The 26,576-nt window shown below is 40.7% G+C and overlaps 1 protein-coding gene across 5 annotated transcripts in view; it reads right to left on the bottom strand.

Annotated features, from left to right (window-relative positions):
- The window catches only part of diaph2 (diaphanous-related formin 2), a 449,753-nt gene that overhangs the window by 398,228 nt on the left and 24,949 nt on the right, over window positions 1-26,576 (bottom strand). For 4 of the 5 annotated variants that reach the window (XM_074649328.1, XM_074649329.1, XM_074649330.1 and 1 more), the window contains 2 exons: window positions 24,494-24,598; window positions 18,545-18,565 (listed from right to left, as the gene is read on the bottom strand). In XM_074649328.1, coding sequence (XP_074505429.1) covers window positions 18,545-18,565; window positions 24,494-24,598 — 126 coding nt within the window. The remainder of the gene's footprint in view (window positions 1-18,544; window positions 18,566-24,493; window positions 24,599-26,576) is intronic. The other variant, XM_074649331.1, reaches the window with a different exon arrangement.

Below are 26,576 nucleotides of genomic sequence, written 5' to 3'. Positions count from 1 at the left end.
ATCTGTCCTATATGACATCTGTCACACCATCACAAGCTGGTGAACTGCGATGTGGAGACAACTCAACCCCCTTGTACCTTTGCCTCCTGCTTAATGAATTACCCAGTAAGTCACCCAACTTGAAAGTTAAATAATGGCGCATGTACAAGTTAAGCCACTTATTAATTAGAAGTTTGAGATTGCATACTCAGCCGTTTGAGGTATCTGACACCCGTTGGATATGAGTCAGAGGTGTGATTTTCTCAGCTGCAGATGCATTAATGAAGAAGTCTTCTGACCTGATTTAGTACCAACTTGTGGCCAAAAGCCAAGCGACAAGCAGCCTTTGGTCCTAATCGCATAATGTAAAACAATGACTGAGTGGAGTGTCATTTAATGACTTTTAACACATTAGTTTTGCTGTTATAGCCACATCTTTAAAAGACAAGTTCACACATTATTACACACATACGTAGATGCTGTATTCATGTACAGTTTCTCTTGGCCTACAATCTTTATTAGCCCATATTGCATCTTTTATTCATTTTGAATCAAAACATTCAAATTTGAACCATAATAAATTTGGTGCGGTGCAACACTGAGCCAAATCTATTGGAGAAAAACAAGGTTGAATTTGGCAAGGAAAAAGAGAATATGTGGAAAAAGAGGTGCAGGCAGAGGATGCTTTCACCGCTGTGCTCACACAGTAGAGTTTTTATCGCTCTCCTTAGGCTGAAAAGGTCTGCTGCTGCTGAAGACACGATATGCTTAATTTTTTAAAGGTATCTTTGGCTTATATGAAATTCAAATGAGCTCGTTCGCATTATTCTGTGGACTCAGGACTACCACAAGTGTTTTGGCTAACATGCAAATGCCCCATAATGAAACTTAATGAAATACGCTTGATCATCACACAACTTCCTTCAGCTTTAATCCACCCAGACTCTGAGGCTGATTATCATGTGGCTACTGGAATTACAGGTATGTCTGTTGTATGACCTATGTTGCTTAACACGCATTGTCACGAAGTGTGGAGTTCTACCAGTTAGAGGATGCCAGTGAGGATGGAGTGAGTTAAGAGGCTTAGCACCACAGGCAGATCCACCTAGCTGGGCCCTGTTGGCTGCCCCAGGGCCCACCCTATGCCCTCATTATCCTCCTGACTCCCTCCACTCATCCTCCTTCAGCAGTGGGACTAATCCAGACTGAGGGGGCAGGACCTAAACCTGGTAGAGGAGTCTCGACTAAGGATAGGCACCTGTACTGCAGACGAGCACATCGTGGTGTTGTAGCCACTGAGAGAACAAAACGATCAATCTGAGAAGTGTCAAAACCAACTAACTGTAAAACTGCAGTGGCTCGAAAAGATTCAGATTGTTAATTATCTTTGGTAAGTGAATAACCCACAGAGATGTTACAAACACGCACAGTAAGACACGTGCAGAACACCTCGTGATCTCAGATTTCTATCCTTAAATTCAGTCCAATATTCCTATTCATGTATTGCTTATGCATTTCAATATGCAACAGCAGACTGTTTACGCAGCCATTACTGAATTATAACATATCCCAAACTGGACCCCGATATAATCAATAAATGATGCCTGTCACATGAAATGTAATTTATTTTTGCTTTGATATTTTATTTTCTCATCCATTAATGGAACACAGAGAATGGAGCAAGAGTGGTGGGAAGGGCGGAGGAGGGGGTGCAACAGATTATTATTTTGCGTAGCTTGTGGTTCTTCAGTTCCGCCCATAATGGCCTGTGAGTCTTCTGTGCTTTTGGGAACTTGTATGGTTTTTACAAGTGAAAATGAAGCTTGAGGCTATTCCACAGTGTATCAATCAGTGTGACTGAGGCTTGAAGATGCATGAAACAAACCGATGGGTTGGGGAGCCGGAGAGAGGGGTTCCCACAGCAAAGGGGTCAGCAGAAATTCAGTACGATTCTCCTCCCTTGTTGCCATGCATAAAGCTTCTGTCAACAGACCTGGACCATCTGTCTTGTTATTCACCACATCCTTGTTTTTTTCCATAAGCCAAAACTCCACTTCATGTTTTCAGTGAAGAGCTGCATTCATGAATAAGAGACCAACCAGTAATTAAGAGGCATGGTTTAAATAACTATGCAGAAGAAAACTTTGTGAAGCTTTCTCGACTTCAATAAAAAAAAATTTCGTTTAAGTAAATTAAATCAATCTTTTATTTGTGAAAAGAAAAGTTATAAAAAAAAAAAAAAGGGTAATTGGGGAAGACATGTTGATTTGACTTGCCAGGAGAAAAAGTGAATACATGTCAAACATTTTACAGAAGAGCTGTTCTTATAACTACAATCACAAAACAACAAATAACCACTATATTTTGTTCTCTTTTATTCTCTAACTCAAATGGAAATATTCATGTTTATTTAGGAGTTGAGATCTTTGTCCTAAGAATGTTTTTAAAACTTGTGTTTTTTTTTTCTTTTGCAAGATGACTTTGTGGAAGTGCAAGTGTAAAGTGTTGAAAGTCTTTTTTATTTGCATACAGTAAATGGAAGAAAAAAAGGAGAGAGGGCAACAGCAAGCTTTCAGTCTTACATAAAACGACATGTCCAACTCAAAGGGAGAGGAGACACATACAGTATTTGGGACTGTCTGGGCCTATAAGTAGATAAATCATGTGAATGTCACTCTCTCTACTAAAATGCTTTCCACAACAGCTTAAAAAATTAAATAATAAAAATGTTATTAAAAAGGTTTGTGTCATGTTCAACGGTTAGGGACGAGTTGTGGAGGTGAAGTGAGCTAAAATGGAAGAGGAATTTAAGTGATTAAACTAGTACACACAAAAAGACTCGTGCTAACCATGCATAGCGAATGGCTCTCACACCTAAAGTGAGGGCATCGTCTTTAATCAGAGGGTAATTTATTGACTCCCATTTACAAAGCCATAATACTAGTGATCAAGCCCCTCAACCGTAAAATGCAATAAACTAGGGAAGTGTTTTGTGAACAAAGGAAAATAACAAGGCCCCCCACACATCATTATGTTCCCTTCATATCCCATTAGATTAGCTCCAAATGGGTTTTAGGTTAAGGAAGCCATGGCATATACAGCCAGGGTCATGGGTAAGAATGTCAAATTATCATTGCATGTCCGCATCCTCATTCCACTGTATGAATACGCCCTATACCGCTCATACCCACCAGAGGCTAAACTGACTCAATGCACCCCATGTTTTAATAGCTCATTCTGAAATGAGCAGGGGGAAGAAACAACAGTTAAATTTGCGGATGTCATGTTACATACAGCTGACTAGGCAGAGTCCATCCATAACATCTGCTGTGTTTATTTGATGCTCTCTATAGATTAAACCATTATTGCAGCTGCCAACCATCATATTTAAAAAAAAAAGTCGGAGCAACTGATGAGCCCGTTGTTACAAGAAAACCACACCTAGCTGGCGTTGGTAGAAAGATCTTACAAGGAAAGGCACAAACACATTCCACTTTACCTGAAGCAGAAAATTGTCTGGCAGTAGATGGCGGGAAGATGTAGCGATGTTTTTTTCCCATAGCATTTTCACAAATTATTTCTCCCTCAACAGAGGCACAAATACTTGTCCATCTGGGAGAACAAAGCCATGTAATTGGCTGCTTCCCCACTTGAGCCTCAGATAGCACAATGTTAATAACAAACTGATGAGAAATTCATTAGGGCTCCAAATAAAAACAATCTCTCCTCGATAAGAGGCGAGTACATTATAATTAAACTGATGCCTCTCCGTTTTCATTAGGCCGTGGAGCCTGAAAACCTGAAGACTAAACCACTGAGAGGGATGCAATTAAGCATGATTGTTTTACTACACATTTGGGTCCAAAGTATAAAACAGAGGCACCAAGTTAATACAATAGGTATTCAGGCAGCGGGAAAAAAGAGATCTAAGAGTCATGTCAGAAACTAGCTGACCACGGAGGCACAATGTGTTGCCGAGGGCAGGTCTACACTCGTCTGAGGGAATTGGTCAAGTCAGGATAAGCTGACTAGTGAGAGGGAGGGACAGGCTGGAGAGTGTAATAAGACATTCACTTCTCCCTGTCTCTAACTCTCTTCCCATCACTTTGCCTGAATACCTTTTTTCTTCGTCTCTACCTCATCCTACTCTCAACCTCCCACCTTTCTTTCCATCCATCTCCCTCCAACCGTCTTCCTCTTTACCCCATCTTCGTCTTCTCTTCTCTCTCACTCAGTATGAATGTGTAATGCCTCTATGGCTTCACAGAATTCTGAGATAGCCGGCTTCGAGCCCGGCAGAAAGGGGACACAAAGGGATGAGACGCACCGATTTCTGTGTACTTCTGCGCTCTGTGCTTGTTTGTAGCAGGGGAGGGAACTGCTTGCTTCTTAGCTGTCAGCGATGCCCTGGCAAAGCCTCGTCTGTCCACAAAGCTACTCAGACCAAGACCAAAATGTGAGATCAGGACTCAAATGCCCCCCTCTCTTCCTAGAACAGCACCACCACCACATTCACACAAAAAGACAAACCAGTAAAGCCTCTCATGCGTACACAGATGCATGCACATACACAAACACCACTCGAAAGCAGATACACGGCGGATGTCGGAGACTATGTGGGAAACAATATAGCTATATTTTCTGGAATTGCCAGGATATTGTGCCTTATTGGCAGGATGTCCACAAACATATGAATAATGTATTTGGAGTCGAGATTCCTTTTAGATGTTACACTGTATACACGGATGACATCTCATTTGAAGGGTGGAATATCAATGATAAGAAACTGGTACAAATACTTCTGGCAGCAAGCAAAAAGACTGTCACAAGGAAGTGGCTAAAATCTAGGCTGGACCCAAATATTCCACTATTTGATTATTCGCTTGTTCTGTAGGAATTTGATTTTCAATTTTGGGATTTGGATATTTGTTTATTTTTTCAACCCCTCAGGATTATAATATGCTGAAAGGTTATTTTTGCCCAATGATGCCAAAAAATTGTTGCCCGCTGAAGCTTTAATGCTCTGAATTTGGAATTTAGCACCTTAAAAGCTAATGTTATAAAGAAAACCTCTTGAAGAGGCTCTAATGGTTATCAAATGTACTGCAATGTTTTGGTATGTGAGTCTACCTGCAGTAATACTGATACTATGTAAAATGATGAATGTGAAATGAATGCTTTTCCAAAATAAAAATAAGAAAGCGGACACACAAACATGCAAAAAATGAAAGCCTTGGGGAGTAGAATGATACGAATGAGACCACTCAATATCAACAGTTACTCTGAATACTGAATTGTATTTCTATTAGATTCTTTGAATATAAAAGCCCACAATACCAAACATCCTTGCTTTTGAAAACCTTGCTTTCACACACAAGGTAACTGGTAGACAAACCATCTCTCAAACTGGAATGTGAAGCACACAAAAAGATGTAGTTTAAGTCCGGTCCACCTATTTATAAAGAAAAGCCATTTATGAAATGACACTAGAGCCAATTCAGAGATGGGGAACTGTGTACACTAAGCATTAGCTGGTTGACAAACACTAAGACTGGGCTTAATCCACAAATAGTCAACAAATTACCCTGTTTACAACGAACATGCAGCAATATTCTGAGTCATTATGGCTTCCTATTCGCTGGCATCCCACATACAAGTAAGCATGACTGGAGGAAATGGCCGCCATACTTAAACCGTCAACTGAACATATGGACGGTTGCAGCGTGTGGTTTGACCTCAGGGAAAGAGGCAGCAAGCGGGTCACACTAATGTGGACCAATAATCTCTCCCAGAGTCATTACGATGATCAATGCCATTCTAATGAGATAACATCTGGAACAAAGGACCCTAATAGCAGACAGCTGCTGGGCAAAGTGAGCTAATTAGGGGAACATTCAGTGATGCTAACTAATGCTGGAGCCATTGTGCCCAGGTTTTGGACCCCACCCTGTTAACATCCAAAATACAACATGTTGAATATTTCATAACTCCTATGATAACTAATCATGGCACTGTAATATCAGTGGTAACGCATGAGAGAGAAAGGGGGAGGGAGAGAGACAGAAATACCACAACATCTCAGCTTGACATGAATGCTTATCGAGCGGCACTAAATTGGTCAATTATGGAGAAAATCTGTTTTGAGGTAACCTTTCAGCTTATTAAATAAGCTATAAATCAATCTTTAGGGCAGAATGAGTGGCTGGCTTCTAATGAGAGAACGTGTCTAATCTCTCTTCTCTTTCTTTCAGTGTGTGTGTGTGTGTGTGCATGTGCGTATTAAGGTTAAGTTGATGCGTCTGAGTATAAAAATAATTGTGCAGTTCTGTAGAGTTCACCACAACTTGAAGTTGCACACTGGTGGTTCAAGTGACTTTAAGTGGCTCTATTAGAGGACTAAAATTTGAAGAAGAAAAAAAAAGCGAACAAAAAAGGTCCACCTCCAAACACTGGCTAAGCACGGAAGCAGGATCCAATTAGTCCTGTGCTTAGAAAATAAAATAATGGAGAGCAGCGTCAAAGAGAAACTTTGTAATAGTGTCTGTAAGAGTGCCTGTACAAGTCTTTGGTGATCGCGAAAAAATATAATTACTATGAACAAAGAACATTGCGTGGTCTAACGTGGTTTTCAACACTAGACACTCCATTGTTAAGACCACGGAGCATTAATTAAATAATGAGGAAAAGAATGAAAAACCTTTCAGAAATTCCAATGAGCATAGGCCCTGGATCCCCATGCATGTCTACCCCCATACACAACACACGGACTTTCTTTTATGTCAGTCTAGAAACTTTTTTTTAAATTTGTTTGCTTTTTTGTTTTATTTTTAGGATGAAATTTAAATAAATCTACAATCTAAATCTACATTATTTTGGTGAATATTGAGATCCTGATTACTCATTGACTTCGGAGACATCATGCATTTAGAAAGAACATTTTGTAGCCTACATTTTAAAGTTAAATGCATCAATCTGGTGCACTTTGAGAGCAAAATTAAGAAGCTAAGACCTATGAAGAACGTTGTGCTCTTGTAAACAATTTAATCATAAACACATTGGTTGTATAGACTACTATGTACTAGTGGTGCAACTAAACGATACCGATATCAGGCGATACTGACTCAAATAGTTGGATCGGGTATCAGTGACAATGGGCCTCTCTATTCAATTCAATTCAATTCTATTATTTATACTGTATACTATGTAGGCTACGTTATATACTGGAATATTAATTCCTGTTTAGGTTTTTACCAATTTATCTCTGCATTAAAAACACTTGAATTGTATTAATTCCTGTTAATTTTGAGTTTGTTTTAACCAAGTTGTTGGTGTACGATTTATTATTTTAACAATAAATAACAATTCAGTAGATGTATATCTATGTTTTTTTCTTTGTTACATTTTGTTTTACAAAGTTAGGAAAGCAATGTTTAACTCAAGCCTGATGTTGCCTTACACATAAAAGAATAATTCCAGTCACTTCCACACAGTGAGACATAAGAGTTATTAATTAAACACTGGTATCGGATCGGTACTCGGTTATCGTACAATACTCAAAGCCCAGGTATCGCTATTGGGACTGAAAAAGTTGGGCCGGTGCATCCAGAATAGATACAGTATGAATGGTGATAACACAGCAAAAAAATTGTCACACAAAGCATGGTAAACGAGACGGGGTCCGTGTTTCAAGACGAGTCAGGTGGGTTGCAGACATCACCACAGTGAGGACAGTCCGCCCCGGTTGACAGTCGCGCTGGGAGCAGAGAGCTCAATGCCTCCCCGCAGTGAGAGAGGGCGCGGCGAGCACTAAGCGGCCACGTCTGGGCAAAGGGTGGTGTAAAGCGTCACCTTCACCCCAGGCCTTTCCCAGAGGACCTAGAGCCTGTGGAACATGGAGGAAATACACCCGGCAAGGGCCAGCCAGCTCCTGGGAGAGTTCCCATGAGGGGATCCTCCCACACCATGCGGCCGCTCCTGACCCACCGAGCCAGGCGAAACAGCGGTGTGCTGGATTTATAACACAAGACAAAACGAGAGCATCGTTGCAAAATGGAATGCAGCACAATAAAAGTTTTATGTCAATTATCTTTTTTCATAATCGTTGGAAGCCAAAATCGTAACTGAAATTGAAATTAGATTTATTGCACAGCCGGAGTCTCATGCCATATTCTACAAAGCTATTCAATGTGGCATCAACTATTGCCATTACATTTTGAGTTTTTTTCTATGGTCTCACTATGTACTCGTACTGCCTTTGATGGAAAACAGTTTGAACATAGAAATCCGGTGTGAAATCTTCCCTTTTGTGAAGCAAAAAATATTACAAACCTCAATTCATCTTTATGACAAAAAAAATACATTTAAAAAAAAAAAAAAAGACAAGTATGAAAATCATTACTTTAACCCTGCCATTTGCCCTTAAAAATCATGGCCAAGGAAACACAATGTGCCTTGTATTTCTGGAGCTTTACTTAGAATTCCTTCTCGTTCATAGACTGTGTTGGCTTCTAGAGTATTCAGCCGATTACACAAACTGTTATTCAACTAAATTCATACCAAATAAATCCTTTTTCATATGAACACTCATGCTGTGTATGGAGGAGGTACTGTATAGTAACACCAGAAAACTACATTAGCATGGGTGGTTAGGGAAATAGGAAGAAATACCATCAGGTTTGAGTGTAGTCGACACGGCAACAGCGCTATTCCTCAGAGAGCACGACAACGGCGGTGAAAAGCTCCCAACTAACAGTAATTGGTTTTAAAATAATAGAATTCATTACAGTTATGGCGCTTGTTCAGAAATGCAAACAGGGGAAGAAAAAACATTCACTAGAGACTTGGGCTGAACTGCTTCACTAAAAACCATGGGGAGATGAAAGGCATAATTCAAATGACAATTTTAGAACCCTTAGTTCATTTATATCAGAAGCTCAGAAGATGTTGCTGGCATAATAACATCAAGATTTTTTCTGTTCTTTTGTTCTACTTGCAGAGCTTGGAAGGAACTTTTTTCCCTCTCAATTTCATTCTTTTGTGGTAGCAAATTCCTCCTCCTCGCACAGAGACATGCAAGGTGACACACAAACAATCCAGCAAACAACACCCGTCGGCAGCAGAGACAGCCAACTGAAAGCTAACATGGGAAATCTTGACAGGAAAAGAAGAAAAACACCTCACACATGACACTGAATTTGCTGCTTGTCTTATTAAATGACTGTGTAATTATACACATCAGGGGTCTGCATTGTAAGGTCCTGTGTTTTTATTACATCTGGTTGGCAGACTATGTTTGTTGTTTGAAGGCCACCATCTCAGGTGTGAGGAAGACATTCACCCAATCAGACTTAAAAAGATCATCTCTCAGGACCACTCAGGACATAAAGAGACATCAGACATCTGAACATGATTGGATGTCACCTCTCATGCTGGGTCTATAACACTATACATCTGACATCAAATCAACCTCAGGCCAATATCTAGTAATTGGCCCCATTCTACAGGAGTGCTTGATAACATTTTGACCACCAATTGATAGAGCCAAAAGCCTTTACTACATATGTGAAGCTATCAGCAGGTATGAACATTATTTTTGCTTTATTTTACTCATATTTTTTTGGCACAGTACCTGAAGAAAACAAGACTACCATATGGCTGTGCATTAAAAATTGATGTGGTATGTTAGTGAGGGCACCTGAGCCGAATGACAAGGTGGAAGAAGTCGAAATAGTGAGCACAGCATGTGTGGGGGAGCAAAGATGTGCCACTCTCTGTCACGATGTCTATGCTGAATACAACCTGAGCCATAAATGAAAGCCATACCCAACCGAGACCGTGTTGCAGCAGATGTGGCCGAGAATCTCTGTCGTGTCAAGAGCTCGGGGTGTAGATAAGCAAATATGGCTCACGTGGAGGTCAGAAAAGAGATAGAGATTTGATGTTCATATATATTTGAAGGAGAGCAGCTGCGATATAATGCACAAAAAGAGTGAGACGGTGATGTGGTGTCAATCTGCTGGCATAATATATAAGAGGGGGAACCAGAAGGAAAGACAGTGGTATCAATGGTGTGGTTCTGTAAGCATAACTGATGTGTTGTTGGTGTGGGACTGCATCTGTTCATCAGTGTGGGGCCAGTCTAATAAATAATTCAGCTATGACTGCATAAAAGAGCGGTCAATACAGCAGGTCTTGTCGATAGCAGGTAAGGTAACGGGCCCCGATCGAGCAAGCGAAGCGTTAAAAGGAAAAAAGACGGACCCAGTAGAGGTGGGCTGTCTTCCACCATGTCAGAAGCAGTCTCAGTTCTGAAATCTGCTCACAGGAAAGATAATAATGATGAATCTGTTCTTTATCCTTCTTTTTCCCCTCTCTGTCTACAGTAGGAGGGTGAAAGTATTGATCAGAGAAGACAGACCAATTTGAATGCTGTTGAGCCATTTCACACTTATTCTCCCCTTTAAAGATCAGACGTCTAACAAATGGCATTAGTGGCACACATAGCGGTGTGTTACGTGGGCTGAGAGAAACCCATTAGGTCAATTCCATAGCAACAATGTGGCTTTTCTACCCCTATGCACTGCACCAACTGGCCAATTCAATGGGCACCCACTGCCACCAAGTGCTGGCCTTCAGTACTACAATACTGGCTGGAGAGCTGCAGCTGTTCCCGCATCTGTCTGAGTGGAAAGCAGACCATGACCATTGCATGACCAGCTACTGTGTCTATCACATTGAGAATGATACACTCTCAGCAAGCCAAACAAAACTAAGATCCAATACCATTAGTGCTGTTGTGAAACATCCCTGAAGATCTACTCAGAACTATTCTTTGCCCTTAACACGCAGCTCCAAAGTTTGGCAAAGGCATGATGGAGAGCAAACAAAGGAAAAAACATCTAATTTGCAAAAAGCTGTGACCAGTTTGGCATTTAAGACCATCCTAGCCAGCATGCATGAAGAAGAAGTAGTGCCAACTCGGTCAGGATTTACCCTCATTCTCTGGCGCAGCCGACCTATGCTTTACCGACCAAGCTTAACGCAAGTCATTGCAGCCTGAGCCTTTATATCTAGCACATAGTTTGTTTATACTCTTTCATTCATTCAATAAGGAGGAGGGGCCAATCAACCAAATGCGTGCTACTGGAAAACAGCTAAAAAGTGATACGGCTTGAAGGCTGACATTTGAAAACTGTGGCCCATCTCTCCTGAGCACCCTTAGAAAAGAAACTGCAAGCCAGACAATAACACAGCAAGTGATCTGGCCTTGATCATGTCACCAATCATTACAACAGAGAGCTGTCTGGGGAATCGGGGGGGGAACCTGGCTGTTGATGAGGCGATTATGTGGCTTTACTCTTGTGCGTCCAAGTATGACAGTGCTATGAAAACACTGTAGCTGATAGGCAGAGGCTATACCTCGTTAGTCAGTGTTGTGCTGAGTGGACTAGTTGGCTGAGCAGTAAGGCGCTCCCGCAGGGCCTGGTGGGCTTACTGCAAGAGCAGGGGGGATTATAAACAGGCCATCAATGTGACTCTGTCCTAACCCGACAGCTACAACAACTTTGGTTTGCACTCATGTTGACTATAGGTCCCTGTCAACACTAACAGCTGCCTCTCTTTGCCCTCCTTGTCCTCAACTTGCATTGTGTCAGGTCAGCGATGAAACAGGGATATTATAAATCAGCAGGGTCCATCAATGCATATGCTGTTGTGGACATTACCCACATTGGAATGCAAGTCCACAGCATTGCCGGCGTGTAATCTGAATCTGGAACGATTAGAAATGCACAAGAGGAGAGAGCCTGGCAAGGTTATGAACAGAAGTGCATTATCGCATCAACCCACTGCAAGCATTCTCCACGATAACATCTCAAAAAAGCAGACAACTCCATCAACCAAAGCAAATAACTTACTAAATATACACAGATGTAGAGAAGGATATCAAAAAGCTAAAGGAGCAAATAAAGAAATCGGGAGTGACGGGAGGAGCAGGCAACCATAAAACATGGGGATACACAGAATTTCACAGCTGTGTGAACAGTTAAAGCAGATGCGATGGGATGTGATGGTGGATGCATACAGAGAGGCGGGTTGTAAAAATATGCCATAAAGTTTATGGAGCCTAATGCGGCCCTGCAGGAGCCTCCTGCCGAGCTGAGCATGCCGACAGTGCTGTTGAGTGTGTGACAGAGCTGTGGGGGAGAGATGTACAACTGAGAGCATAGCCAGTATTCACAAGCTCCATCACTGGTGTGGGGATGTGCATACAGTACATAAAATTCACAGATATGCAATCAACAGAACTAAGAATCCTATTTTTTCCTCCCTCCCCCGCTCTAACGCACTCCATCACACTCTATCTCTTCCTGTGCAATATCTAAATCCAAGCTGTAATATCCGAGTCTATTGGAACGGCATGGAGAAAAAAAGTACTACTTACCACACGCACGCACATACAAGCATGTGCACACACCAACACCAACATGGAGAGACTATAAAGCACTGCCATAGCCACTGTTCAATCCAATATCAGCATACTGTGACCACTTCAGCCTTTCATGTTCCCTTCAAAATAACGAGATCCAGCTCTCCCCCTTCTGATTGAAGAGGAATGATTGTTTCTGCCTTTGAAAAGACATATGTTGTGTGGAGGAGACGTGTGAGGGGAGAAGGAGGGAAGGATAAAAGGTAGAGAAGAAGGAAAGAATGAAGAGATAAAAAAACGAAAAAGGAAAAGACGACAAATGCTGATGGAAAAGGAACCTCTTTTTTCTCATCCCCAGTGGGAGCTAGTGTTGACTTAATCCTTCCCACACAGACCACCCTCTGTCACAGCTAAACCTTTGCTTCTTCCACAGCCCGCAAAGGTCAATCCAACCATGAACGCCTGAAGACACGCCATTCAGCAGAAACTAGCAACATAATTGATAAATCGTATGTAGACCTTAAAGTTCAACAGTACATGACAAATGTGACCCAAGCCGTGACACTTTACCAGACAGATGAATTAAGTGTACCAGTATATCTATCCTTCATCAAAGTGAATGTTGTCGCACAATAAATTTCATGCGTGTATAAAAGATCCTTAACATTGGATAAGACACAGAAACATGCGCTCCAGCACAATGCAGCTTATTGCAAAAGTGAAGCATCATTATTCAAATTCTGTTGCTTTCACAAATCCAATATGACTTCACAGAATATTGAGAGAGAGAGGTGTAGTAATCCTATATAAAACTGTGTCATCCTGGCTGAGCTCTAGGCAACTGTAGTGTGACTGATGGCCCTCACAATATGAAGTGACAACGCACAACGGGTTAAAAAAAACATTACGACTTCAAAGTAGCTAAATTACAGGTGTCGCACAGGTGACCCCGAGAGTTAACTTCCCATCCACCACAGCAGTACCTCTGGCTTGGTTGTGCTACAACTGTGGGTAATAGTAGACATTATATTTGATGTCAACTACCAGTATTTGTAGGTCATGTAAGTGTGTATGTCTGTCAATCCTTGTTGGATAGTTTTTAGATGTTTGTGACTGTGTTTCCTTTGCATATAAACACAGATTGACATGGGTGCACTCTGAAGAATTAAGTCATATGACAGGTCATATGATCTTTGTGGAGATTTGTTATTTAGCTTACATGCTTTAACATTCTAATACTTAAGAATTGATTGCCACACCTCTTTTACAGCCAGCATATTAACAAGTAACACTTTACTCTGCACCTCTGTTGTAGAGACTTGGGGAAAAACAGTCTCTGAAATCTTTCCAAAAACCTAAATCAACCTAAATCATTTCATACACTTGTATTTGAGTGCAAACAAAAGCTTGTGTTTCTAAATCTTCCAAAATGTTATGGTACCCTGTGGAGTTTTGGACCACTAGTAGCACTGCAGAGCAGTGTTCGGATGTGTATGTACCCATATTTCTGGGATTAAAGGAATACTTCACCCACAACATTTGTATATCAATTACCCACCGTGTGTTACCTTGAATTTTTAAAGAAAACTTTGTTTTTCTCGCATGCCTCCACGGTGAACGGGTAATCAAAATATGGAGAAAGTAAAGTAAACAGGGGCTCTTCAAACGTGGCCCCATTTACTTCTCTGTATCAAGACTTTTCTCCATTCACCATGGAGGAATGCGAGAAAAGCAGATTTTTCCACCAAGAATTCAAGGTAACACGGGGTGAGTAAGTGATATACAAATGGTCATTTTGTGAGTGAAGTATTCCTTTAAGTATTCTAGCATGGAGGTGCTATCTTACACATGACCATGATCTCAAACCTCCCAGTAAATGAAGGAACCTGGAAATAGAATTCCCCTATGATTATCACAAAGGATTAAAAGCATTTGAGTAGATGAAACAGAAAATATTTGATATCTATTAAAAACACCTTACTACAGATTTGCAGATAACGCTATTGAAATAAATCAAATAAATAAATCCTTCCTCATCTCACTCCCAGACAACTTTTTAAGTCCATCAGATGAACTCTAAAATATGCTTTCAGCCAATCAAAGTAACATCTTATTCAAACAGTCCCCTTGAGAGCATGTTTCCTTGATCTTAATTTAAGATAGAATCTATGGTGAACACTGGCTCAGGGCATGGGAGGCACACGCTATTGATTAATTTTTCATTGCCGTTCTTTTAAAGCACCAAGGACATGTGCCACATCAAATCTACTCAACCCTCAGCACCCAGTTTAATAGCTTGCTGGAAACAAAACAGTCTTTTGAGGCATGTGGTTTTAAAAGGTAAAGAGGGGAATGAAGGAGGGAGGGCGCCTTGATTTCCTTTCTGGCTCACCATATTTCTTTTTCTTTTTTCAAAGGTCCTTCGTAAGCACTCCTGGCATAGTGAACGAGCACTTGATTGGAGTTAAAGAGGAGCCAGATGTCTGCATGTCCTCATATCCATGCAACTCTCACTTTCTGTCTCCCTCGTTTCCCATCTGGATGCTTTGCAATTCCCTGGCCTTATCTATAACTACTCGTTTACTGGTTATCCTACATTCTGTAAATCATCAGCAGTTACAAGTAGAACGAGAGCACAGGTAGAGACAGAAACACATATTCTGGTCATGCATTTCATTGGGAGTATTTACGAAAATGTAGATTGTAGTTCCTCAAATGTGAGGATTTTTATTGCTTCTCTCCGTCTCATACTATTATGACTTTGGGGGTTTTGACTGCTGGTCAGACAAAATAAGAAATGTGCAGACATTGCTTACGGACTTTGAATGCCTAAGATGTGCATTTGTATTTTTTGTCTATGCAATTGATTCATCCAAAGGGTAATTGATAAATTGATAAGTGAAAAGAATTGGTAGCTGCAGAACTACTTGTGAATACACACATACTACAGCAAAAAGAAAAAAGAGGGAAACAAAAAGCTCACATTCATCGCAGGTAGATAAAATTCTTCATCTCAACTCGATAACGAGGAAAACATTTCAAGGTTCAAGGCTTGTCCAATGCTTTGCTTGTAAAACACACAAAAACATCTTTTAATTTGAAATGTTGTTGAATACACAGCCACAGAGAGCACTTTCACTGAGATTAAATTAATGAAAATGAATGTAGCCTTGCAGTCATTCTAAGCAACATTCAATGACAAACAAATTCTGGATTTTATTTCGCAGATGATGATTTTCTCATGATTACCGCCGCATTTCACATCTGAACTCTGTATTGTCATGAACTGTTTTAAATTGGGAGACATCATCATTATACAACCATACACCCAGGGAAAAAAAGGTTGATGTTAAAAAACACTTAAGAGACCGGCACTTTATAATTCTGCAGAAAACATAAAGCGCTTCTTCTATAGAACTAGAAATAGCCTCATTTGATCGTTTCTGTCAGGTCCGAGGTTTGTTTGGCTCTTTGGTCAAATCCACACACTGACAGCTATACACAGAGACATACATGTTTACACAACTCCACTAACCATCACCACCTGACATCGCAGAGCTGACCAGCATGTTACCATGGAAATAAGCAGTCATCTGTCCAGTCATACAGATATTGATCACCTCCCTGTGGTCTGAAGATTGCTGCTTTTCAACACACGGAGCACACACCCTTTTCCTCGCTCATGTGCGCTCTCACTCTCGTAGTCTCAGCAGCATTCCATCTGAGCTGCAGAGCCTGTCAATGGTCGTGCACAGAGACGGAAGTCTACTTTCACAGTAACACTGCAGGAGTCATTGATGGATTGTTACAACGTGGCCCTTGACTTGTGACGTAAATCAGGCCAATCTTTACAGAGACCGACGCTATAAAGCCGCCGTAGTAATCAATAGGCGCCTGCAGCACGCTGCGAAAGAAGAGGTGTCTGGTCCATCTGGACTGTTCGAGTCTACCTGCAGGCATGCTATTCCCCAGGTATGTGTGCTGCTCATATTTCCCTCAATCTTGCTTAAGGAGGTGGAGAGAGCATATGAGACTTAGCAGTGTTGCACACTTACACGCTGGTCAGACTGGATTAGAGCCAATTCACACAGTCCTCTATTCCCACCTCATTCTCTACTGGGAGAGGGGGAAGTGCCAGAGAGATTTCATGCCTGAGACAGAGGAGTTACAGTTGTGTGTTCCCTATAGACAATCCTAACCAACACTCTCCTTCCAGCACATCTGAGAGCACTCTATCCCACCGAGGCACGCTGACAGCGTGAAAATGGGAATCTGCCAGCAAAGCAGGGAGCTAACTGTAGCCCAAAATCGGCTAACCAGGCTAAACGCTCTCCCTTTTATTCCACTTTCTGGGGGGTTTTAAGAATGACAGCAGCTTTCAGTATGTAAGCCATATATGTAGGCTACTGCTGCAAGACTGACACAGAGGTTACAAAGGTCAAGTCAAATGCTTCAGTATGCTCTTGAGTTTGAAGAAACTTCTCGAGGGCTCTTAAATTATTTATTATCATTAACACTGCTGGGCATTTGACCATCTGACTGAACCTCTGCTACATGGTCACTGCTACAGGTCATGTATTGTCACTGTTGTGGATTGTACGGTCTCTGCCACGTCATCACTGTTTGTCTTTCATTTATTTTCCCTGTACGTCCCGTTTGTATGTTTCTGTATAATGAATTGAACTGATAACCAGGGTCTTTGGCATCGTTTGACATGGTTTGCAGAACTTCTGAGAGCAGGCCTCCTCCACATCTCGGATGACCAGTCATGATACAAGCTGGGGTAATTCTAAGTCATATTCCATTTAGTGAACACAATGAGACCCATTGCTCCTGATCGAGAGCTACTCCATCCACATCCATACAGGCCAAGTCCAAAAACTCACTCTCTTTCCACAGAAATTACCAAGCACAAAAGAACAGTTTGAACAAGAAGGAGAAAAATGCAATCGATCGAAAATGTCTGTAAAATGCCACAAAGAGCGAGGTTTTGTCTGAGAGCACAGGCAGAGCAGAGGCCAGGTCAGTGTGTGGTTTGGCCTTGCCGGTGTTCCTGTTAAGCTTTACAGTCCTCTTAATCCTTACGAAGCTCTCAAAAGGCAATGAAATACCATTTAAAGTGGCAATTCAACACCTGCTAAACCAATAACAGAGTGTTTCTTCTTCTTTTTCCAAAAGCAAAGTCAGAACTCATTCTTTAGAAAAGGCAACAGGGTGCCAGTTTATGGGATATTGAGAGAGAAATTAGGCAATTGGCATATTACCACGAGGGGAAATTAAAAAGTAAAACCAATACAATGATAGCATTACATTTTGTTAAGATTATGCAGGCATTTTGTACACTAGGAGGAGGTAAAGTGAAACAACATTAACAACAAAAAACATGCATTTGTAAGAAAACAGTCTTGTAAACAGAGACGGAGTTGTTGACAGCAAATTCAAATATATAGCCATGAATACTTCCGCTAAATTAATATCGTCCAATATTCTGTTCAAGGCAGAAAAGATGACTTGATATCTTTTCCGCGGTTCACTAGGTTCAGTGTGTGTATGTGCGGTTTGTGTGTGAACGTGCACATTAAGTGTGTGCTCAAAGCCCTATTAAGTGATATATATTCTCAGTAAGAGTTATGTCTCAGACACAGAATGAACACAGTTTAAACCATTTAGATGCAACATGCTCTGATAAACAGATTAGATCACAGATTATGAGTATTTATGTAAACGCTATATAGCTCTTTGTTGGTATCACAATATTCAGATGCTAATAGGTGTTACACTGCAATCTATGTAGAAAGAGAAACAAGCAAAAACCAACAAAAGCCCTCCCACTTCATTTTCAGGCTGTATAATTTCAAAATCCCTCATTTGAAAGTGCAACCATTTACATGCAGGAATTGTGTTGACAATTTATAGCCTTTCCAAATTACAACCCATTAGCAATATCAGAGCTGAAAATAAAATCCAAGACATAAAAATGACCTCACTTGCACAGTTTGGAACATGTTCCTCGACATCTTTCCAAAACAAGACAAATGTCGGGGTGTTTATGTGTGTGTGTGTGTTTAGGGGGTAGAATGAAGACAGATACACAGAAGGAACAAGATTCAGAAGCCAAATAAATAATGGGCTACTTACCGGAACTTTGCTCCCAGTTATCTGCATGCAGCGATCAGCGGAGAAGGTTAATGTGCAAAAAGACACAAACAGCACAATCATTAGTAGGCCAGAGATTCCTCTCCATTACATGTTGAGGCATTAGCGTAACTTGTGTGACATCACAAACACACTATACAACAACAACAAAAATTAAGCCAACAAGAGAACCTTTATAATTATGGGCACATACTGAGAAATAGTGTCTGTGTTTGGGAGCTGCAATTTCCAAATGGTTAATAAGAGAGATGCATGAAAATGTGGATACATTTGCAAAGCATGTACATGACAGATGTATTGTCAATACACGGCAACAACAACTGTGGAGGTGATGAGTCAACATAGAGCTGGGCGATATGGCCAAAATCTTCTATCCCGATAGGTAATTTAATATCTCGATAACGATATACATCACGATATAGCATGTTTTATGGTAATTCAATAAATAGTCTATATGAAATAATCACGTGGTAACACCTATTTTTGTATACTCCTGTGTGAATTAATACATGACAAATGAAAAGTGCTGAGTATTTTCTCATTTTAAGATAGATTTAAATATAATCCAAGCCTATGTCGTGAACATTTTATACAATAGAAATTTTCATATTATTTTGACGATATATATATCGTCATATTGCCCAGCCCTAAATCAACATGTTTAGACATGGTGATTTCCACACCAGGGATTTATTAAATGATTAAAAGGGGTACTTTATTATTGTCCTCGTAACTGACTGGCTGGATTCACAGATTCATCCCCAAAAGTGAACAGTGGCTAGTGTGGACAAAGAAGCAGCAGAGGGGTTTGGCTGATATCAATCAGCTGCCATTAACGTTGGGCTTCAGGTGTCAGCTCTGTGTGGCAGAGCTACCTTGAGCTCATGCAGTCAGCACGATTCTTGGAGTTTAACCTTGTTCTCTGTCAATAGTGGCAAGTAGCAGGAGTGTTTTTTATTACTGCAACTGTGGGGCTTGTTTCACAGCAGGAGGGCGTCTGTCAGCTGAGTAAATGTATTCTATACTGTGGCTGAGCGCTTCTCTCTGTGCTACATGTTTCCAAGGAAATGTACTTTGATTGCAGGAAGTTACAGGACACGCACTGAGCTCTTTGGTTCTTCCTTTCTTTCTCTCTGTTTTTACTCCCTCCCATTCGCTCCCCCTCCCTCCATCTCTTCTAATCTCCCTTTCCATTTCTTTTATTGTCACTCTCAAACTCTCCAAGTCTGTGGCCATTTGATGCTTGATTTCCCCTCTCCATCCCTCTACCAAGACTTTATGACAGCCATAAAGTCCGTTTTACACGTGCCACCACCTGATCACGCACATACTGCTGTCTAATGTGTAGACACATTTCCTTTGCTCTCCAGTGAATGTCACTGTCTAACACTTGGGAATATTTTATCTGAATACTGCAGGCTAGACAACTTGAAATGAGCCACAACGACGTAACTCACAACTTCCACAGATGTTGATGCCTACAACACTGGATACATATTTTTGAATCTTGTTTTTTGAGCAGCTTGGCCAAAATAACAGACACTATCTTCAGTGTGCCCAGACAACAGTCAGGGAGGACCTCAAGGGGGACAAGCACAGTTTCATTAACAACAAGTTTGTATAACACCTTGTTACTAAAACAAGGGCAAATCTCCTTTACCTTCAGACCCCAAGCGATAATTTGAGTAACGCTGAGGTATTACTACTTAGTGAGATCAGATATTCAGCATCTCTCTTGCTACAGTATAAAAAAAACAAGCACAAGTTACTGTGCACATGTGTAGGAATTTTATTCAGCCACCCTTTTTCATGATGGAAGAAAGGGCCTGGATAATCTGAGCAAATGTCGGGCCCCCTTAAAAGAAGAAGGTGGCATTCTGCTGCAAATCAATATTTGACTAAAAGTGCAATAGTAACACTGGACAATCCCCCTTACGAGACCCTGCCATCACTCCCTTCCTACATCTGAGACACAGCACGTTTAACAGGAAACAAGAAAATATTCATTGACAGTAGGTAGAGTAAATTTCTGAGAAATAAGCAATTGTATTAGTGTAAAAGGAATGGTGGCAGTTTTAATGATGTTGGCACACATTTACGGCAAGAAGAAAGAACAGGTAATGAGATGAGAGAGAAAGGAAACGAATCATGCAAAGCTAATGGTCAAGGACGTCCAGAGACACACTCCTACAAAAGCAGAGCTGGATTCTATTGAAACAGTTCACATTCAAATGGACAGGGTTAATGTACAATTCTCCCATGAAAAGACAGAGGAACTGACTTTCCTTTGAAAGACATGTTTTATAAGAGTAAACAAAGTAATATATTACTAATGATTTGAAGCCAGTTAGCTTTATAGATATAGCCTTTTATGGCAGATCAACATGCATGAATGATGAATATATACAAGAAAATTGTACATTGTGATGGGAACATCTAGCATCTCAAGCTTTTTTTCCTTTTTTGTTGCAGAATAAAAATAAGCTTATAAAAATAAGGTTGCTTTTTGTTGGGCAGTAAAGCCTTTGCTTGATGTCTGCAGAGACAAACGAGAAAAAGGCCACAGAATACGTGGAGATATTTCCTGTTCCACCAATCTGCATACTCTGCATTAGCTGTAGGTTAAGAAAGAAAGAATCAAAACAAAATCTGAGTATTAGGTGGGCGTGAGGGAGATTATGACATTCATGAATGTCATGCTTATATTTCTGTGGCTGCAGTGAAAGAACAGGATACTCCTGTAAGAGTATTATCAAAAATCACTATCTTGTCAAATGTTCTACTGGGACTTTATAATACCATCTAGGGGGAAAGAAACAGGAAACTGAGATGAACGTCTGTGAAACCCTTCCAAAGCCCCAAAACAATCTCACAATGCAGCACACATCTTTGGTAGAGAAAGACTGACTCCCATTAACAGTGAAGGCACCACGACAAAACAAGACACCCCAACATGTCCAAAATGCACCACTCCTACATCCATCACCATTTATGCAAGATATTCTTATTTAGTCCATACTGCATGCTCATCAGCAAACCACAAGCAACATTAGCCCCAGATAATGCCTAACCTTGAAAGAGAAATACATTTCAGAGGTGCCGCCTGTGATTCTTTAATACACATATGCTCATACATGCAAACATGTAGCGTGGGTGAAAGACTGGACAAAAACAAAGCGTGTTTAAACTCTAAATTCTAAACATGAATCTGGGCTACACACCGGCTTCTGTAGATATTGAAAGACACTACGGAGCACAGGATCAGTATAAGGTAGTTTTTCTAACATTCTTACAAGGTGCATGCTGGGATTCTCCAGCTTCATTGTTACTCAGATTTCTCTCTCCATCTATCAGGAGCTAAAAAGGACCACAGGATATCAATTTAGTTAACGACAGAAGTCAGTTTTCATAATAGAATCAATTAGGTATGGTGTTATTGAAGATATTTTATTAAAGACAAGTGAAAATATCTGCTCATGAGCAAACTTAACTTATTTCCAAATCAACTAAACATGGTTCATTAAGGCCCTGGATTATCTTATATAATTTAGGGTAGGTTAATTTTTTACTTAAAGGCAGAATGAGTAGAATTTTCCTGAAAACAATCTATAGACTCATACAAAAATAATCCCTCTCGTTCATCACTGACGACCCACTAGAAGTGTGTAGCGGTGTCTGTATCTGCAGAGACTCTGCCCTTTGCCGATATTTTCTTATTTTGCTGCGTTCGGGACGTTTCCGGGCTTCAACCTCAAAAAAAAGGTATCGAATAGGTGCCAGATCGTAAGCACACATCCAAGAGGAAGCTACGAAAATGGCGGACACAGCACAGGAAAAAAACGCAAATATAGCGAGGCAAAACACCAGAGCGGACAAAGCTCGTTCCACGAGAGTGAATTTCTGGTTGGCTTTCACCCACTGGCGATCACCCTAACCCTCGTTGAGCGGGGGACGAAGGGGCCAACTTTTTGAATGTTCTGTTTACAAACCGTAACAGACAAATCCTTACCTTGCAAGGCAGCTGGATTCTCACCATATCACAAGATCACGCAAGAATCACAGGATCACATATCACACGAAAATCCACCTTGTCAGGCTTCAAGTAATGTGTTGTGTGTCCGGCTCGCCAGACCACGGACCAATCAGTGTCCTGCGAGGAGCACCTGGCAGCTTCGGGCGTTGCGTAGACGACACGGAGGAGAGGCGACTGTTTGTTCCAAACAACGATGGCGGCTCCAGAAGAGGTTAGCGTAGATGCTGCAATAGCATCAGTTATATCAGAACTGAAGAGTATTTCGTCATTGAACGAAGAGCAAATAACGGCATTGGAGGCGATGTTTTCACTCTTCTCTCAAGTGGCTTCTACAAGAGTTTGATTGACAGATGATTCATCCAATCACCTGCCAAGTATTTTTTTGAACGTGCCTGCCCTTTTCCAAACAGTTTCCAATGACGGCTTCTCAGATGGTTCTGTGTAACAAACCATCTGGCAGGTCAGATTAGACCAATCCTACTCATTCTGCGTTTAAGTAAAACATATTTTGAGACTTGCAAAACTATTGTTACAGTTTATGTGTTTGTTGAGGCAATCCCCTGGTGTACTTTTAAACAATGACATAAATGGCCTGCTCCTGTGTGCGTCAAAGTTACACAAATAAGTGTGTGTATAATGTCTCTCACTGTGAAGGAGATTTGGTAGAAGTGTCATATTATTATCAGAATCATGCACAAAAGTGCCCCAAACTATTAAGTTCAAGCTAAATTGTCCTCTTTGTCACTCGTGTGCAATCACTATTTGACCATCTATGTTTTAAAGGTGTTCTAGTGTACCTGTATGCACTTGAATCATGAATCTGTGGATGTAGAGATACATCGTCCCTGACACTCAACCATCCCCCTTCCTTCAGTCCTATTAAATGTGATAGCAGGGTGCTGACAGACATTACATTTTGTCCTCTGTCCTTTGACTACGCAGATTACGTTATTCATTTGAATAAAATATCAGTGCTCACAAAGCATAATGGGCCCTGTGAGGAATTCAATCATCTTGGATAATCATCATTATCAATAATGCCAGTTAATTACCATAACAATGAGGAAGGTAATAAATGATGATGTCAAGAGAGAGCTACCAGGTTCGGGAAGCAGTGGGGACAGAGATCACTTTTTTTCTCATGTGCTGATGTGAATTTCACTTCACAAGGCCATAATTTCAAAAGAGGATAGGAGAATTCATCATACATTCATGGATTACAGTCAGAATGTTTTACTTTTCACTGCTGTTTTAGAGTGATGATCAAGTTCTAGATTAATCTCCAGGAATGGGCAACCCTAAACCTATATGCTATAATGTAGCATATACAGTATATAAACGTATCATAGCCGAAAATGCTTGTTTTCCTCACTTTTCTATTTGGTAGTTGTGCTTTTTATTATAATACTGCTGTTGAACCAAGAGATAGACTGAACTTTATTTTCATACTGGATAAGCAAATGACGAGGCAAGGCACCACCACCACCACCGCCAAACTCCCATGCAAGTACACAACTGGACAATGAACAATTTGCATGCAAGCACATGACCGGACAAGCAGTGAACATCCACCTTAGCAATGAGTGAGTGAGTGACTACAATTCAAATCTGATAGCCTACAACGGCAAATTGTGGCACAATAGGGAAAAATAATGAAGAAAATGATTAATCAAAATTTGCAATCAAGGATGTGTGACTCAAGCATGAAGAGTGGTGAGAGAGACGTGAGAAGTGAGAGTGCGCAAGAACGGATGATAAAGCAAGCCATAAAGCAGAGGATCAGGTTAAACTCATTCTGGAGAGTCGTGTGGAGTGTCACGACTCACGACTCACTCCACTACAATTATACAGTACACACTCTTCAGTCTATAAAGTTAGAGGCTGACTCTCTCACTTACAGATTTGGCAGTGGCTGAGATGTACTGGACCACCATCTCGCGTTTGGTGCTTAAGTCCTTTCCACGCAGAGGGGCTTTGCGTTCCTCATTCAGGTTCATGTCCTCCTAGAGACACACAAGACGGTGAGAAGAAATGTTATGTGATGGTAGAAAACTGAAAACACATTTATGGAGAATGTTGATAAATTGTACACAAGAAGCTGGGTAAAGTAAGGTAAATTAAGATTATTTTCTGAGTGGTAGCATTTGCGATTTTTTTACACAACACTGGGCTGACTGAGAAAATAAGAAAGGGAATGATATGGAAATCTATAATCTATTAAACCTAATAGAACATAGCAAAATAACAAAACTCTGAACCATATTTTTACAGTACAATAGAAATATTTCAGACCTACCAACTATTTCCAGTATAGCCATTTTATATCAGATCCTGTTCTTCTACAGTTGAATGCATTTCTTTTCCATTTGTATATTTCTTTGTCAAAATCAAGAGGTACAGCAACAGAAAATATTGCAAGTAATAATTAGTCCTTGAAACGAAAGCAGTGAGGCTACAGCAATATAAACTGTACACCCCAACTCCGAAAAAGAGAGCAAAATCAAACAGCACTGCTTCTATTGAGGCCATGCAATCACATGAGATAGGCTGGATAGGCAGTATCTGCGTGTTATTGGGAGTATTATCTTCGTGCTACTTTTATTCTGCATCACAAAAGAGGTCTTTCATGTGAGAAACATCAGGGGATGGAGCGAAGGCCGGACAGAGCACTAAAAGCTAGGGAATGACATGATGATTAGAATGGAGGGGGATGTTTATCAGAAGCACTCTCTCACAAAGAGACGGCTAGAATGAACAGAGAGAAAAAACATTCTCCTCAGGGTTTTAGGATAGTGAGCCTAAAGTTGTGGAGCCATGCTGCCCTCTGCTGGGAAGTGCAGAAAATCCTGTGTCCTTTTGTTTGGTTGATCTGATTTGGCAGTTATTCCCCTCCATCTGATATAATGTAAAATTCACCTGATAAATTAAGTGTGTCGCTTCTTAATATGAACATTGTAATACAATGGTTTGAATATCGTACCCCAAGTAATGTGATTCAAACTATTTTGCTTCATTTGTCAGTAAAGCATGGACAGGAATCCCATCCAGGGGCACCGTGACCTAAATTCCTCCAACTACATTTCCTCTAGTAAATACCCTCGGAGCAAAAAAAAAAAAAAAAAGCATCCTTTTTGTAGAACAGGGAGGAAGAAATGTGGCTGAAAGTTTCACAATTGGCAGTTTTTTTCACCAAAGGAAACCAGCAGTTTTTTTAATTAATCTTTGAACCCTGCTAATTTATCTGCTTAATTGGCATTCAATAAACGAGGCATAATGTGGCGGGGTGAGTATGTTGTAGGAGGGGAAGGGGTAGTGGGCCTGCGGGACGCTTGTCGGGGGGCAAACTGGAGAAATGAGCCCTCCACGTTTAGACTCCAAAATGATTAATGCTCTTTTATTAATTATACCCTCACAGGCTACATAAAAGAGTCCCAGGATATCTTCGACTATGCTGCTGGTGTAACTGAAATGATAGGATTTCAGCTTGTATCAATGGCCGTGGATCTACCAAGAAATATGTTCTAGATCTTGTTGCCTCATGTTGGTCTGGCAAGCTCTTCTAACACTTATCAGTCTCCACTTGTCTTGGTTTTGCCAAAATTTAATCTCATTCTGCAACACTTGGCAAATCAAGCATCATGGACAGGAGATTTAGGAACACTGTCCATCCCAGCAGACTACAACACTGTATATGTATACACAGTGCAGTCCATAAGTAGTAAGACAGTGATAGGTTGTTTTTAATTCTTTTGACACTATACTCCAGCGTATTGGATTTGAAATGAAACAATGGCTGAGGTTAATGAGCTGATTTTCAGCTTTAAGGGTGTCTGACAATGTTCCCATCCCTATTGGTTGAGCACACTCGTAATTGGACTTGTAGCCCCTTTTAAATACATATACCCCTAGGGTTTGGGACAATGCATCAACACACTGATCCTAAATACAGCCAAAGCAACCATGTTCTTTACTGGCCAAGTC

The sequence above is a fragment of the Sebastes fasciatus genome, chromosome 10, assembly GCF_043250625.1.
Source record: "Sebastes fasciatus isolate fSebFas1 chromosome 10, fSebFas1.pri, whole genome shotgun sequence".
Classification (NCBI taxonomy): domain Eukaryota; kingdom Metazoa; phylum Chordata; class Actinopteri; order Perciformes; family Sebastidae; genus Sebastes; species Sebastes fasciatus.
The sequence above is the reverse complement of the archived record's forward strand: the minus strand, read 5'-3'. Positions and strand labels throughout refer to the sequence as shown.